Source organism: Strigops habroptila, chromosome 3 (assembly GCF_004027225.2).
Source record: "Strigops habroptila isolate Jane chromosome 3, bStrHab1.2.pri, whole genome shotgun sequence".
In the NCBI taxonomy this organism is placed as follows: Eukaryota; Metazoa; Chordata; class Aves; order Psittaciformes; family Psittacidae; genus Strigops; species Strigops habroptila.
In genome coordinates, this window is record NC_044279.2 from 77,650,328 (window position 1) to 77,664,835 (window position 14,508).

General features: G+C 54.9%; 1 protein-coding gene across 1 annotated transcript; it reads right to left on the reverse strand.

The window, feature by feature from the left end:
* Positions 1 to 82: 82 nt before the first annotated feature.
* PMM1 (phosphomannomutase 1) lies at positions 83 to 11,914 on the reverse strand. The gene is made up of 8 exons (XM_030478802.1): positions 11,804 to 11,914; positions 11,577 to 11,694; positions 10,656 to 10,732; positions 10,372 to 10,463; positions 7,567 to 7,666; positions 6,701 to 6,776; positions 3,723 to 3,838; positions 83 to 3,047 (listed from the first exon to the last, which is right to left on the reverse strand). Exons 1-8 carry the CDS (start codon positions 11,876 to 11,878, stop codon positions 2,925 to 2,927), a joined length of 777 nt encoding a protein of 258 aa, XP_030334662.1. The 5' UTR covers positions 11,879 to 11,914; the 3' UTR covers positions 83 to 2,924.
* Between the last annotated feature and the right edge of the window lie 2,594 nt (positions 11,915 to 14,508).

The following is a 14,508-nucleotide window of genomic DNA, read 5'->3' on the forward strand; positions in this document are numbered from 1 at the left end:
GGGATTTTGGGTGCCTGCCATCTGGATGTGTCTCAGCCCAGCAGAGCCCGGCACAAAGCACACGCTGCCTCCAACCACTGTGTGTTGTAGCTTTAATAGGATCGATTTTATTTGTTTTAATATAGATATATCTGTATTTAAATATATTTCTTATTTAACAGTTGGTATCTGCCAGACAGGAGCTGCCCATCTCGCACAGATATGGAGCCGCATGGCAAGACACTCCCTGACACAGGGCCCACCACATCTGCTCGCTCACACATACACAGGAGAATCCCCAACTTACACCGTGGGCACCCGCCGGGAGAGGAGCATCATGGCAAAGGGGTCTCAGGGGCAGGCGCAGGGCTCCCACCCCAGCGCTGTGCCTCAGCCCTGCCTGCAGAAATACCGGGCAGGCAGCTGGGACTCAGTGGCCCTGCTTGAGCAGGAGGGTGGGAGCAGATGAGACCCCTTGAACCTCAGCCACGCTGTGACTCTGAGGTGCTGCCCCAGCTACTTCTGATGCCATCCTCATCCCTCCAGCAGGACAGCGTCTCCTGCTGGGAGGTGCCCTCAACTGGCCCAGGCTTGGTGTAAGCCAGAGGCAGGAACAGGGAAGGTTCCTGGGCTTGATCCCAGCCATGCACTCGTGAGCTCCTGAGCAGAGATAGTGATGGCAGGTGCCTCGGAGGTCAACCCTGCCTCTGTTCTGCAACTCACCCCACCCTGAGCAAGGGACGTGCTGCCACCAGGAGCAGCCTTGGACAGAGCCTGTCCTTCCCTTCAAATGTGCAAGTCATCTCAGCCACCACAGTGTCTTGTGACTTCAGGGCCAGGCCCTGCTCTTCACTCACCACTAAACTCACAAGAGCTCCTGCTGGCTTTGAACAGACTTACAGGAACATTACACACACACCCCTCAGACCACACACATCACCGGATTCACAGTGAAACAGAGAAGGAAGAACCACAAAACACACGATTCCTCCATGAAGGTTTCAGTGGGGAGCCAAAACCAGTGGCCTATGAAAAGGGTACCCTGCATTCAGGTTTCTCCAACAGATCCTCTTCTGCCACACAGAAATCTCTGGGTAGAAAGAGGAGTTTGTGCATTTGTTGGGGATTTCTGGATGCTGGGCAGACCCCTGTGCTCATGCAAACGTGATGCATTACAGACCTGATGCATTGTAGAGTTAAGTGGTGCAGTCAGGTGGAGGAGGAAGCACCCCACCAGCACTGGTCATGCAGCACCCCTGCACATGCAGCCAGGCAGCAGTGCCAAGGACCACTCAGGACTCTGCCCATGGCCACATGGGAGCTCTGCCCTGGGTCTAAAAGCACCAACATATCTCACCTGGTGCATGCGGTCCCTTGGTGACAGTGGTGGTAGCCAGCTGAGAAACTTCTCTCTGCAGTCCCCCTATTAGGTGGGAGATGAAGAGCAATGGCAAGGACAGCAGGAACAGGAGAAAAAGGGGAGAGAAAACAGGACCGAGAGACAGGGCAGTGCCATACCAGCAGGGACGTGGTGAGAAAGGCTCCTGGGGAGCAATGAGGGGTGGTGTGTGCAGGAACCTTCGTTATATTCTAGGTCCACAAACACCAGATCTGTGTGCCCTGGGTAGCTATAAGTGGACATCTCCCTGGAGGGGATCCCTGAGCTTCTCTGGAGTACCAAGTTGTGACTAGTGTCATTGGTGCAGCCACATGTCCCAGCACAGCTGCCAGGAATAAAGGGGCAACATGAAGGAGGAAGTCACGGGCCGAAGGAGAGACCCGGGAGAAGAGAGGAGCAGGACACACGACCACTGTACTGGAGATCCTGCCTCCCTAAAGGTGACCATGTAAACTGAGTGTGTGGAATGAGATGGGGTGGAAAAGCAAGCTTGGAGGACACTGTGGAGGGGGTACCTCCATTGGCACTACGAACCAGGTCTGGCCTGTGTTGGCCCGTTCCGAGAATGCCTCTGGCAGCAGGATGGAAAGCTGAGCACTGGGAAGGAAGGTGACCTTGTCTGCTATGAATGCCCTGGGTAAGGTTTTACACTGACACACCTGTGACAACTAATAGGCATGTCAGCGGGTATAGGACTGGGAAGCCGCCTGCCCACAGCTGCTCCACAGAGTGCTCTGCACACATCAGGTGACTGGCGTCCTCCAGCCACACCAGGCAAGGTCTGATTTGGGAACATAGGAAACAAATCCTGGGGTTTTTTGTAAGCTAAAGAGAGAATTAGTTTCTTCACGCACTTGAGCAAAGCTCAGAGCAGGAGCCCAGTCATTTTAAAACTGTCAGTCCCAGGCCACCTGTAGTGACTGGCACGGCGTGGCATTGAGGTGAAGGACGTGGTGACCCCCTCTGTTAGGATGCCCAGCACTGCAATGAGCTGGGGTCACAGCTACCCCTTCCTACTTGGAGAAAACAGCCTTCCTGGCTTCCTGCCTTGGAGCAGCTCCAGGGAGGGTGCCTGGGGCCTCAGCAGCCCCAGCCTCCCCAGCCATGGTGCAAAGGGGAGAGAAAGGTGAGACACATACATATTCCCTCGTGCAGAGGTGTTACGAGAAACAGGGCGAAAAAGAAGAGAAGAGAGGAGGGAGCACGGGATGGACACACACACACTCTTGTGACTGGCCCTTTCAATGCTTTCTGACCAAGAAAGCATCTGCACCGCTGCCCACCACAGCCCAAACTGTCAAGAGAGAAGTTTTTCTGGAGGCAAGGAGGGTCTGGTCCTATGAGCCCCAGCCGCAGATGGGGAGTGCCAAAGGGCTGTTCAGCAACAGCCCCCTCCTGCGCACCCACCTGCGCTCACGCCTTACATCCCAACCAGCTCTGGACAGCGGGGATTTCCAGTCTACCCTGAGCAGATTCCTCAAGTGAAGGTGCTTTTCCTGGCGGGGGCGAGGGCAGGGCTGGGGCAGGGCTGCGGGACCTGAGGCAGTCAGCACTCGTTTGCTCTCTCCGGAAAGAAGATCTCGCGGCACCGCTGGACCGTGTCCTGTGGGTTCTGGACGCTGTGTCCCACTGTGCGGGGATCATCATAGATCTCATAGTCGTTCCCTCCCTGCGGGGGGATAGAACATAGGGAAAGCGTTAGCAGGGCATGGATGCTTCCACATCTGGCTCTGCCAGGGCTTTGCTGGCCCAGGGAGGCAGAAGAGGCCGGGTTGGAGCCCTGCCTCTGCCCTCCTACCTCCCCTCCTCTGTGCCAGGGGAGGAGCGTAGAAAGGATGGGGAAGGCCCAGGACCAGCAGAGCTTCTCCAGGATCCAGGGGTTAACCCCCTGCCTGGCCTATGGAGGAGGTAGCAAAAGATGGGCACATCTGGGGAACAGAGGTTGCCCTCATCTGGAAACAGCTGAGTGGATGGCCAAGCTGGTCTACAGCAGCAAGGAAGCACCATCGTCCATTGCTCTAAAGGGAAGGCAAAGCTGTTCCCGCTATTGAAAAGCCCACTCCTAAGTGCTGGGGGGTTGCATTTTGGGTCCCACGGGCCACAAGAGTGGCTGCACCCCCCAAGAGTGCCAGGGGTAGAAAAGCGATGCTGAGATGGACTTGCTCCTCAGCACAATGACCCTGCCACCATCACGAGCCTTTGCAAACCTGTGTTGCACAAGAATGTCTCTTCCCCTGGCACCACTAGAGCTGCCACGGGTGGAACCCAGGCTGTGGGACCGTGATGGAGCAGCTCCATGGAGGAGAGAAAGGAGCCACGCGAGGGGTGAGCAGGGGATACTCACAGGGGTCGTCTCGTTCCCAAAGAAGTGGATGGTGTCGAATCTCTCGTCGTCGAGCACGTTGAGGCAGTAGCGCTTGTCCCAGCCCTCTGGGAAGACGTCAAAGCTGATCATGCCACCTGCCAGCACAAGGAAGGGCGACACTGGTGGGAGCTGACAGGGTGTCCCCACGCTGGGGTGGGAGAGGGCTGGGTGTCTGTGGGGAGCCCCCAGCCCAAACAGCAGCCAGGCACCAGCTCTGCCTTGATGTGCCACTGCAGCATGCGGCTGGGATAGTGGCAGCTGCTGTTCCTATGACAACAGGCCGGAGTGACATCAGCGTGGCTGTGGTGACCATGAGCACGGCTCCCCTGACTGCAGGCAGGCAGCAAGCAGGGACCAGCGCTGCAGGGGGGATGCTGGGATGGGAGGTCCCAAGAGATGCCTCTGCTGGGGGACATCGCGGATCACGCCTTGCAGATCGCATCAGTACGTTCTGTGTCACAATGAGGGGCAATGTCTTTGGAAACTGGCACCAAGGCTTCTGTGTGAACATCACTGGTATTTCTAAACCCACTGCTCCGGCACTCCTTACCCCCTGCACTTAAAGCAAACCCCATGCACCACATAGCTCAGGGGTCCCAGCTGGCCATGCTACAGGCCCCACGCAGGCTCTACACACTGATCAAGGACCAAGGGTGGTCCATGGGGGTATCATGAACCCATCGACATAACTGGGGCACAACCCTGGCCTGTCACCTCTTGCCACAACAGTCAAAAGTGTGAGTTGCTCAGATCTGGAGGGGCACGAAGGCAGATGGGGCAGATGTACAGAGGTGAGGGAGCTTTCCCAGAGCGCATGCATGTGTGTGCACATGGACACTCACAGCTACCAAGGGTGAGCAAACTTCCAGCCCTTGCTCTTAGAACAGGCTGAGTTTACGGCAGCACTGTGCTGCCTTCTGGGGTTCTCAGAGGCAGCAGCCTCCCTGTCCTCTTGAGCTACCACACTGCATGCACAGGCTGCAGAGCCAGAACCTTCTCCCAGCGCCAACACAGATGACAAGTTCCTCCTGAAACAAAGCCTTAGGGCACATGTATGTTGGGGTCTCGCTTGGAGCCAGGAGGGATGGGGATTTGAATTTGGATGTGCATCCCTCTGCCTGTTCAGGTCTCTCCTCCTCTTGGCTTCACGGGGACCATCTGCTTCTCCAAGCAGTCTACTGGGCCACCAGCAGTCCTGCAGTTTCACACTCTCCTTCTTCACAAATCATAACCCTACTTCTCTTAGGAAGTAGGTACTTCTAGTAGTAGAGTAGACAGGTACTCACAGGGACTGTGTCTGCTGGAGGAGAGTCACTGATCCCCCGGACCATTCAAATGTGCACATCTGATGCCATGGTCCTCTCCTCCCTTGAGGTGTCCCTGTTGGAATCCTCCTTGGAGCCTGAGGAACTGGGGATGGAGTCTGTGTGTTCAGCTCGGGGCAGAGGTTTCACTACCTGGACAGGGCTCTGTGATATGTATGGGAGCAAGTGCCCTATAACCTCAGGGATGGGGATGCCCCCAGACTTGAAGCAGGAGCCAGCATGAGAGCAGGAGCCAAACTTGTCTGACCTCATTAAAATCCTTCCTGGTTTTGTATCCAAAGCCATTTATCTGTGAAAAACACTGCATCCTGGCCTTTCAGACACAGCTGGGTAGCAAGAAGGGGCTCTTGATGCCAGTTGGAGAGGGTAGGAAATCAAAGAGAGAAGAGGTGGTGTGGAGGACAGCCAGCACCGCCCCTTGCCTAGGCAGAGCATGGGTCTGGGGGGCTGCAGAGAGATCTTCCACCACCTCTGGGGCTTGTGTCCTCCACAGTCTGGGACAAGGCACTTGGAGCCAGGTTGGCAGAAGAGCCCCATTCCCAAGTGTTCCTGGTTTTGGATGCCTGACCTGAGACACACAGTGTTTTCTTTGTGAAGAAGCGGGGGGCCTGCAGCTCCCCTTGTCTTGATGCTTCTACACAACAGGCCCAGGCTCTTCATGGTGGCTTCCCGAAGTCCGAGGAGAGAGGCCCACTGTTCTGCTCTTGTCCCCCGTGCCTGTGGGGACCTTGTCTTTCTCTGCTGTGACAGTGTGTGTCAGTGCTGTGGGCAGCAGGGGATGCCCCTGGCAGGATGCTGAAGGCAAGGGGAGGCTCTAAGGGGATCAGAACCTTAGTACTCATCCGCGCTGAGTCAAGAGTGGGGTGTTACCTGTCAGCTCTCAGCCTTGTCACCCCCTTTCCCTTTGGCTTAGGCTACCACACGGCACCTTTTTATCTCACAGATACCCATCTGCTCTGTGGAGGGTCTCGTCCACCCCCAGCCCCACCGCTTACACACCCTCATTTTGCTCTCCATGTTGGCCAAGCCCCCAGGATTGCTCAAGCCCCTTCTTTAGTTCCTCGTCTTCACTAAGGCTGGCTCTCACTTGGAAGAGCCACCCCAAGAAGTGGCCCTGCAAAAGCCCATGGCATGGAGCTGCAGACTCCTTGCCTCTCGCAGCTCTTCCTCTAGGAAGAAAGATGTTTCCCTTGTAGCCAACCCTCCCAAGAAAACCCCAGAGCTGAGATACACATGGGGCTCTGGCCTCATTCCTAGAGAGAAGTGCATGTGCCTGGAGCTCTGCTGGCCACCCTGCTGCTGATGCTTGAGCCAGAACAAACCTTCTGGGGCGGGGGAGCTCCACAGAGCTAACTGAAATTAAGGCAGGGATAATGTGGCAGGTCAAAAACCCATTTGCCTGGCTGCTAGGGAGGGAAATCTGCAGCACAGTTTATTCTCTGCTGTCGCCCTGCCTTGGATGTGAGCAAGGCGTCCCTGCAGCAGCTCTCCAGGACTAGCAGCTCTCTGTGCTCTTCCCTGGGTCTCCAGGCCCCCAGAGGGAACAGCCAGGATTCCTGCTCCCCTTCCCAGCATTTCATGGGAAACACAATGAAGAGGGCATGCAAAGCCAGGGAAGCTCCCTCCACTCACCTCGAGAGAAACGCAGGCCTTTGCCAGCAAACTCCCTCTGCAAGGCTGCCACAAACTTCTCCCGGATCCGCTCTTTCTGTGGGGCAAGGAGGAAAGGGATGGAAAGAAGGTGGGATAATTAGATACAGTCAACCAGAACCCACTGTAAGCTGTCTGCTGGGCAGCTATGGCCTATTGCTCTGCTCCCTTCTCACCTGCCCTGAGCCCCAGTGCAAGCACATTTAACCAGCTTCCACCAGTCCTGACCCATGTCACGTAAAGGCTACCTGCTCAGCCAGCAGCTCCTGGGAAGAGCAGATTCCAGCCCTTCCTCGCTTCAGTTACCCTAAAGCCAAGTTCACAATCCAAAGTCTCCAGCTTTGCTTAAGAAGTCTTGCCAAGTCCGACTGATCCCTCAACCCCAAGACACCTCCCCCAGGCAGAAACTGCTGCGAGCATGGGCCAAGGGCTCCACAGATCTGCCCGGCAGATCTGCCGTGCACCTCCCAGTCTGCAAAGCCCATTAGTTCTGTTGGAGCTGGGACACTGGGAGAGAGAAGGCAGCTGCTGGGCAGTCTGTGGTTACTGTAAATGAGGAAACACCCTATTAAATAAGTGCCTTATTCCCTGGGCTCTCCCACAGCACTGCATTGGAATCATGCTGGCCACCCCACTGCATTGGTGGTATCCAAAAGTCAAATTCTTCCATTCATCTGTGTCTTTCCTTAGGTTTTCTGCCCCCCCAAGTCCTGTTTTCACCTTGCTGCATGTGTCAGCCTGTGCATAGCTTGGAGCTGGGCTCCTTTCTCCTTGGGAAGGGGGAAGCAGGTAAGACCTGAGATGTGTGGTGGTGCAACACCAGCAAAGGGAAGGGCGAGCCTGCGTACCTTGTCCAGCTCGGAGAACTCGATTCGCTCCTCTGGGGTGCAGCTGCGTCCGATGGGGGAGATGTTCAGCATCCCGTTGCGAAACTCAATGAAGGTTCCTCTGTGGGTGGGCAAGGGCACAAGGTTACAAGGTTACACAAGGTTACACAAGGCAGGGAGAGAAAAACACCTTCCCAGGGGAATGGCTGCTCAGTGAGGCATGCAGCCCTTGCAGGGACAGGCAGTGGGAGAGGAGCCATGCACACTCACAGGTACTTCGTGCCAGGCAAAGACACCCTGATTAGTGTCTCCAAGGGGCTCATAGTTTTATAAAAGAGACTGTAAGAGAAGAATAAACAGTTCCTGTATGCCCTGGGGATGGGCAGGAAGCAACGAGCTTAGGTGAGATGATAGGAAACATCTTCTAATGTTATGAATAACTTCAAGGACAGAGGAGGCCGTGAAGATGCTCAGAGGGCTGGAGCACCTCTCCTATGAAGGCAGACTGAGAGAGCTGGGCTTGTTCAGCCTGGAGAAGAGAAGGCTCCTTAGAGCAGCTTCCAGTGTCTAAAGGGACTACAAGAAATCTGGAGAGGGACTTTTTACAAGGGCCTGTAGTGACAGGACAAGGGGGAATGGCTTTAACCTGACAGAGGGGAGACTAAGGTGAGACCTTAGGAAGAAGTTCTTCCCTGTGAGGAAGGTGAGGCACTGGCACAGGGTGCCCAGAGAAGCTGTGGCTGCCCCATCCCTGGCAGTGTTCAAGGCCAGGTTGGACACAGGGGCTTGGAGCAACCTGCTCTAGTGGAAGGTGTCCCTGCCCGTGCAGGGGGTTGGAACTGGATGAGCTTTAAGGTCCCTCCCAGCCCAAACCATTCCAGGATTCTGTGATTCTATTGCCTGGACTGGACCAACTGCCTGATGAGACTGTGGCATCTCCACCCCTGGGGGCTTTTAAGGAATGCTGAGTGTGTTGGGTGAAGTTGGCAGTGCCTTGGGGCAGTGAGATGGAACAGGTCAGTGTAACTCACAACTGATGTCCAGCAGCAGGCTGATGAGCAATCACAACTTCTTTATGAGACATAAATCAGGCAGGACCCACTAGGGCCTTTGTACCTCAGTTTGTCCCCCTGCAACTCTTCCCTAAGCTTGCACAGACAGGATGCTGTTCCTGCTTGCCTCCTTGCACTGGGATCACTACTCTGCCACCTCCTCGGTGGGCTGGTTCAAAGCATTAGGCCAGCAGAAAACTCCTCCTTTTCTCTTTGTTATAAATCCCTGGTTCTGTCTGCTTATCACCCTGGAATAACTCACCAAGGAGTCAGATAGGTACCAACACTGGTAGGGCAGAAACAACAGGGGATGGACGGCAGTACTGCCAATTGGAAAATAGATTGAAACTCTTGTGGAAACCTAGCTGGAGCAGGGAGATCTCCTTCCCTGTCCAGCAGAGGAGCCCTTGATCTCATTACCCCCCTGGTGTCCCTCCCATCCCTGCTCACTGTTTCTCTGTGGTAAAGTGCTACCACTCTGAGACTGGGGGAAAAACTCAGAGCCTCCTGTAAGGCAGTGAAGAATATCATGGGGAATGGACACACGGGCAGCCATGCCTGCAGCCTGGGAGCAGCATCTCTGCAGCACCAAGGCTGCAGTAGCTCATGCCCCAAGCCAAGACTTGGGAGATGGGGGTTAAAGTCCTTGCTCTGCTAGAAATCCTGTAAGCCTAAATCCACAGAGGCACTTGGAGCTGAAACTTTGCCAGGCTGTTGGACAACCAGACAGCAGAGAGGCAACCAAACAGCCTTGAGGGTTCTGGGTCCCAGCCCAGGCTCCTGGGGCATGTTTAGCTGTCAGTCCTATTGTAAAGAGCCACTCTGGCCCCTCTCACCGCTCGTGGTATTGCCACATGGTGATTCACATCAGGCAACTGATCTGGATCACAGTTTAGCAACTTTTACCGGCTTACAAGCACAAATGGAGAGCAGGAACAAACCAGCCAGGGCGAGTGGAGGGCAGAGCTGCAGCTTGCAACAGCCTTATTGGCTCACAGTTTGTGAAACCATGGTCTGAGGGATGGTTTGACACTGCACCCAGGCTGCTTTAACTGCAGGCTGCCTCTGAAAGGGGTTCTCCTGCTCTCCCCTTCCACCTTCATGCCATCTATTCCCTCTCCCTCTCCTTTCTGTGATAACAGGATGAGCTGATCCAACGGAAAACTACCCTTTTCTTTCCCGGCAGTGGCCTAGTGGTCCTTCAGAGGAGGTGTACCAGTGCAATGCACCCTGTGGCTGCTGGATTCCATGGAGGAAGCAGGCAGAAACACGTGGTTGGGGGCAGAGCAGGGCCAGCGCTATTACCAGTGGGCCGAGTGACACTGGGTTAGAACCAGTGTGAAGCTGTGTGCACAGGCGCTGGGCCTCCCATCTGAAGAGCCATTGTTCATTTGTTTGAAAACTCATATGACCAGTGATGCCTGATGCCCTGACTGGTAACGACCTGGTACCATTGTCCTAAAAGAGATGCACACAGTGGCTGTACTCTGATGGACACAGTGGCTGTACCCCACTTCCCAGGGAACAAAATCCAAAGAAAGAAGCTGGCATTATGCTAAAAAATAGTGAAGACTCTCCAGAAAAAAAGACCCTCCTCCATTATCTGCCCACGGTGCCCAGCTTGGTGGGACAGTGATCCTACATGGGACCTCTAGATGCTAAGATAAAACCTGGACCAAGACAAACTCAGTAGCTCAGCTGTTCTTAGGAGCGCTCTAGAGCTCCGTAAGAAATCAGTGATATAACTGCCATTTGCATAGGCCTGGGCCGTTACCGTTTCTTGGGCAGCTTCAGCAGCGCCATGTAGTTGAGACAGAAGTTGATCAGATCCTGCAGCAGCTCTTCTCCCAAGTGGTCCTGAATGGCCTGAGGGAGAAGAAGGAGGAGTGAGAAAGATGCTTGACCTCCCATGAAGCCCACCCAAGAACATGACCTGGGGGTGTGGGACTTTCAGATCTGGCATTTGGAGGGGGGGAGAAAAGAGGGCCCAGGCACTGCTCCCCACGGCACGCAGGGCATGGGGAAGGAGCGGCATGGCTGCAAGGGGGCCGGACCTACCTGTTTGGAGACCAGCTGCCCATTCTTGTATTGCACTGTGCCATTCTCTGCGAAGACATAGTCAAACTTATTGATGACTGGGGGGAAGAAAAATAAAACAGGAAACATGAATGCTGCCTGGGAAAAGGGGTCAAAAGGACTGGGCTCAGGGCTGAGCTAGCCATCCTCCTGCTTCCTTAGTGCCACACTGCCCACATCTCCCATGCTCCGCACAGGGACACTAACCCTCTTTGCTCACCGCAGCGTGAGCAAGGAGATTATCTTCTGCTCACATGTGGGGAGCTGACGCATGCAGGGGGAAACGACCTGGCTGAGGTCACGGGGTGAATCAATGGCAGGATGAAGATAAGGGCGCCAAAATACCAGGCTTTCAGCTACATGCATGTCACTGCTGCCTGTCCTCCCCTCCCCACTGCCAGGGCGCTGGGGCGATGCAGTTACTGGTTGACTAACTCCAGCCCCCGGCCACACAGCACTGCCGACTCAGCAAGCAGCCTCAGCCGGGCATTTCTCAGCCCCCTCCGCTACCAAGGCAGAGCTGGGAGCTCAGCCGCGCCTGGCATCCATGCCAGAGGAGGAAATCACGGTGGAGGGCGCAGGGGCTGCCTCCCGCTCCCTCCTTTACCCCATGTCCCCATTGAACACAATGAGGAACCCCCGGAGACCCCACCATAGCGCAGCAGGGAGCAAGGTCTCCTGCCCGGGATGGGGGGAGCTGTCAGAGCCCAGATGACGGCTGTATAAACCCAGCGCCGGAGCCGGCAGCGCTGGTTGCAGCATCCATCCCCGCCTGCTCTCCACAGAGGGACAAGGAGAAGCAGCGGCTCCGGCCCGGGCACGGCCATCCAGCCCCAAGGGCAAGCTTGGGGTCAGGTTTAGGACACGGGTGACCCCCAGGAGAGCCCACGGTCCCCGCCTCACCTTCATCGCCGTCCCCCAGCTGCTCGGCTATCTTGGCGTAGTCGGAGCCTCCCACCACGCCGATGTGCACCCTCTCCCGCAGCTCCCGCAGGAACGCGTCCACCTCCGGCTCGATTTTCTGGCGGGGAAGCACCGGGTGAGGCCGCTGCCGGCGGGACGCGCTCCGCCGTGCCGCGCTGGCCTCGTCCCACCTTTCCCCCCAGCTCCGTGCCCCCGTGCCCTGCTACCTGCCGAGCCGGTGTCAGGGTCCCATCCACGTCGAAGAGGCACAGCACCCGGCCCCGCGCCGCTGCCGCCGCCATCCCGCCGCCCACCCGGCCTCTGGGAGCGGGAGGCGGGACTTCGCTGAGGCGGCGATGGCGGCCGCGCCGCCCTCCCGGGCAGCCCCGCACCACCGTGCGGCCAAGGAGGACCCCTCCACCAGCCCATCATCCCCACCCACGTGTGGTCAAAGGCCCCTCCAGTGTTGCCTTAACGTGTGTGTTGAGCGGCTTTCCTTCTTCAGCTCTTTCTGCTTCAGAGACCTAACGAAGGACCTGGGATTTGGGGGGTGGGGGAGAAATGTGTCTTCACATTTGCTGTTGTTGCTGCAGTGCCCCCTGCATTTAGGGGCTGGGGTCGGGGTTGAGCTACGTGGTAAGCTCGGCTCCCGTGAGGGTTGCTGTGTCCCAAGGAAGGGGGCCGGAGCAGCGTGCATTCATCCAGTCAGTGTCCATGCCTCACCCTGCATTTCCAATAGGATGCTGTTAGTAGCTCATATTTTCACTGGGGAAGTGCAGTTTTCAGCCTCCACCCCCTGCACAAAGCCAGATCTATTCCTTGCAGTATCTTTTTGCTTTGACCTGCTTAAGCAATTACTCCACAAGTCATTTAGGATTTAATCAGACCATCTGGCCAGATCATATTCATATGGCTCTGTATTATGCTGGCCTGACACGCAATGGTGGACAGCCTGCCTGGCTGCTGTCTCCCGCAATAATTCGTGAGTTATAGTCCAACATCAAAAACAACCTACGTGGAACATTCAGTGTGTTATGCTCAGCAGTTATCCTGCCTTATCTCCCCACATGGAGCTCAGGGTACTGAGCTACGTTGGAACTGGGGGAGATTTTATTATGGTCTGATTGGTTTTTGTTCTCAGTATCATTTGCTTCCAGGACATGGTGCAGCCCCTTTTGCCAGTTCTCCACCAGATTCCTCTCAAAGCAAAGCATTCAGGTGACTCCATAGTTTCTGTTTTTCTCTCACGGTTTTGATTTTCCTGCCCCCACCCCATGTAAAGGGGGATCTACAGAAACAGTGTTAATAATTTACCTCTGTGCCATTGCCTTGGACAAAGTTTACCTCAACATCCTCAACTACTTGCTGAGGGAGGCACTGATTGCGCCCACCGGTTCATGTTTTTCCACACCGTTCCAGTGAGTTGCCAGGCAGTCTTGCATGGTTATTACACATGGTATTTGCCCTGGCATTGGTGTTCCTGCAAAATCACAGCCTTTGTTGCCTTCTGGATCAGCCCCTGGTTATGAGCTCCCACCTCTGGAAAGCTGGACTCAGAAGCACTGAAGCTCCCACAATGGTTTCTCAGCACCCAGCTGTTAGCAAGCATGCAGTTGGGTGCTGATTTTTTAGTTCAGTTTGGGGTTATGCTCATTTATAGGGCTTGTCTAGGTGTGATTACATATATCCCTCATCAGTTAATATATGGAAACTTACTCCAGAATGTGAATACTTCAAAGAGTGTCTGCTCTGGCATGCTCAAGAGTAAGTTAGAGATGCCTTCATGCATTTGGGTTGCTAATGCCCAGGACTCTCAAAAGAGAGCCATGGTTTCAGATACACAGTGAACTCCTGGGGGTTCAGGAATGCCAGCCTTTGTTTTACATAAGCCATGATGTGGTACAAGGACGAGACTTCCCATGTCTGGATGGAAGAATTGTGGTGGTAGGAAAGCCTGCCAGCTCACTCCTGTGGCAGCCCTGGTGGTGTAGCAGCACTCGTTTCTTGCTGTAGCCCAAGCTGCATGGTATTGTCTCCTACCTGCAGCTTTCTTGTTTGGGAGAGACCTTCCTCCTTGCGTTGTTACTTTGGACATCCCAAAAGCAGAAGCTGCTCTCCTCGGGCTCAGGTGCATCCCTGCATTGCAAGGCAGCAGTGCCACCTCGGGGCACTTCCCAGAACTGGGAAGTCTGCTAAAATACCGGTCAGCGTTCCCATGTTTGCACACTCCTACAGTGCCATCGGCTTCATGCTGCAGGAGGGCTTTCCGAAACGTGAACTACCCGCTGTGCTTTCTCCAGCTTATTTGTCACGCTGCTTTAAAAACCCTATTCAAGTTGAAACACCTCTCCTAGCACCCCGACTACCTTTTGGTATCAGCCAGTGATGACTTGTTCCATCTCGGTTTCCCTGAGAGTATAAACCTGCCTTTTGTTGAAGTGCACAGCTGCGTACAGTTGTGCTTGTGCCTTTGTTCGGGTTAGCTCTGAGAACATAGGCATTGTGGCTGTGTCAGCTATTTAATACTTTGCACTTAAAACACTCTTGCTATTCCCTTGCTCACTGCAAGGATAGGCAGCAGCTGTCGACATGAGCAAGATCTCTGTGACCAGCAGCAAGGGCAAATACTGTGTTAGAAGTTTAGAAGGCAAGTGGCTGCAAACACTGGCTTAGACTCTGGCTAGGGCTGCCGTTAAGGTCAAGGTTTTCCTTTTATATATGTTCCCAGGTATTATATGTGAGGCTAGTACTGGTACTTGATAGCAAACCAGAACCACAGCTGAATAACACAGCCCAAAATAACCAGAGTCATGAATCTTCATTAAAGCCTCCTTCTGTTACAAGCCCTCTTCTGTATTACACTGCTAGAGAATGTTAGACGAACAGTGAACTGTGTGGTTTATCATTTGGATGCCATCGATAAGCACTCAGA

Excerpts from the sequence above, each read along its gene's own strand:
- PMM1 (XM_030478802.1), bottom strand. The coding sequence starts at position 11,878 with ATGGCGGCGGCAGCGGCGCGGGGCCGGGTGCTGTGCCTCTTCGACGTG. Across the intron at positions 10,464-10,655 it reads GGCAGCTGGTCTCCAAACAG|GCCATTCAGGACCACTTGGG; the intron begins GTAGGTCCGGCC and ends CTTCTCCCTCAG. Across the intron at positions 3,048-3,722 it reads TTGGGAACGAGACGACCCCT|GGAGGGAACGACTATGAGAT; the intron begins GTGAGTATCCCC and ends ATCCCCCCGCAG.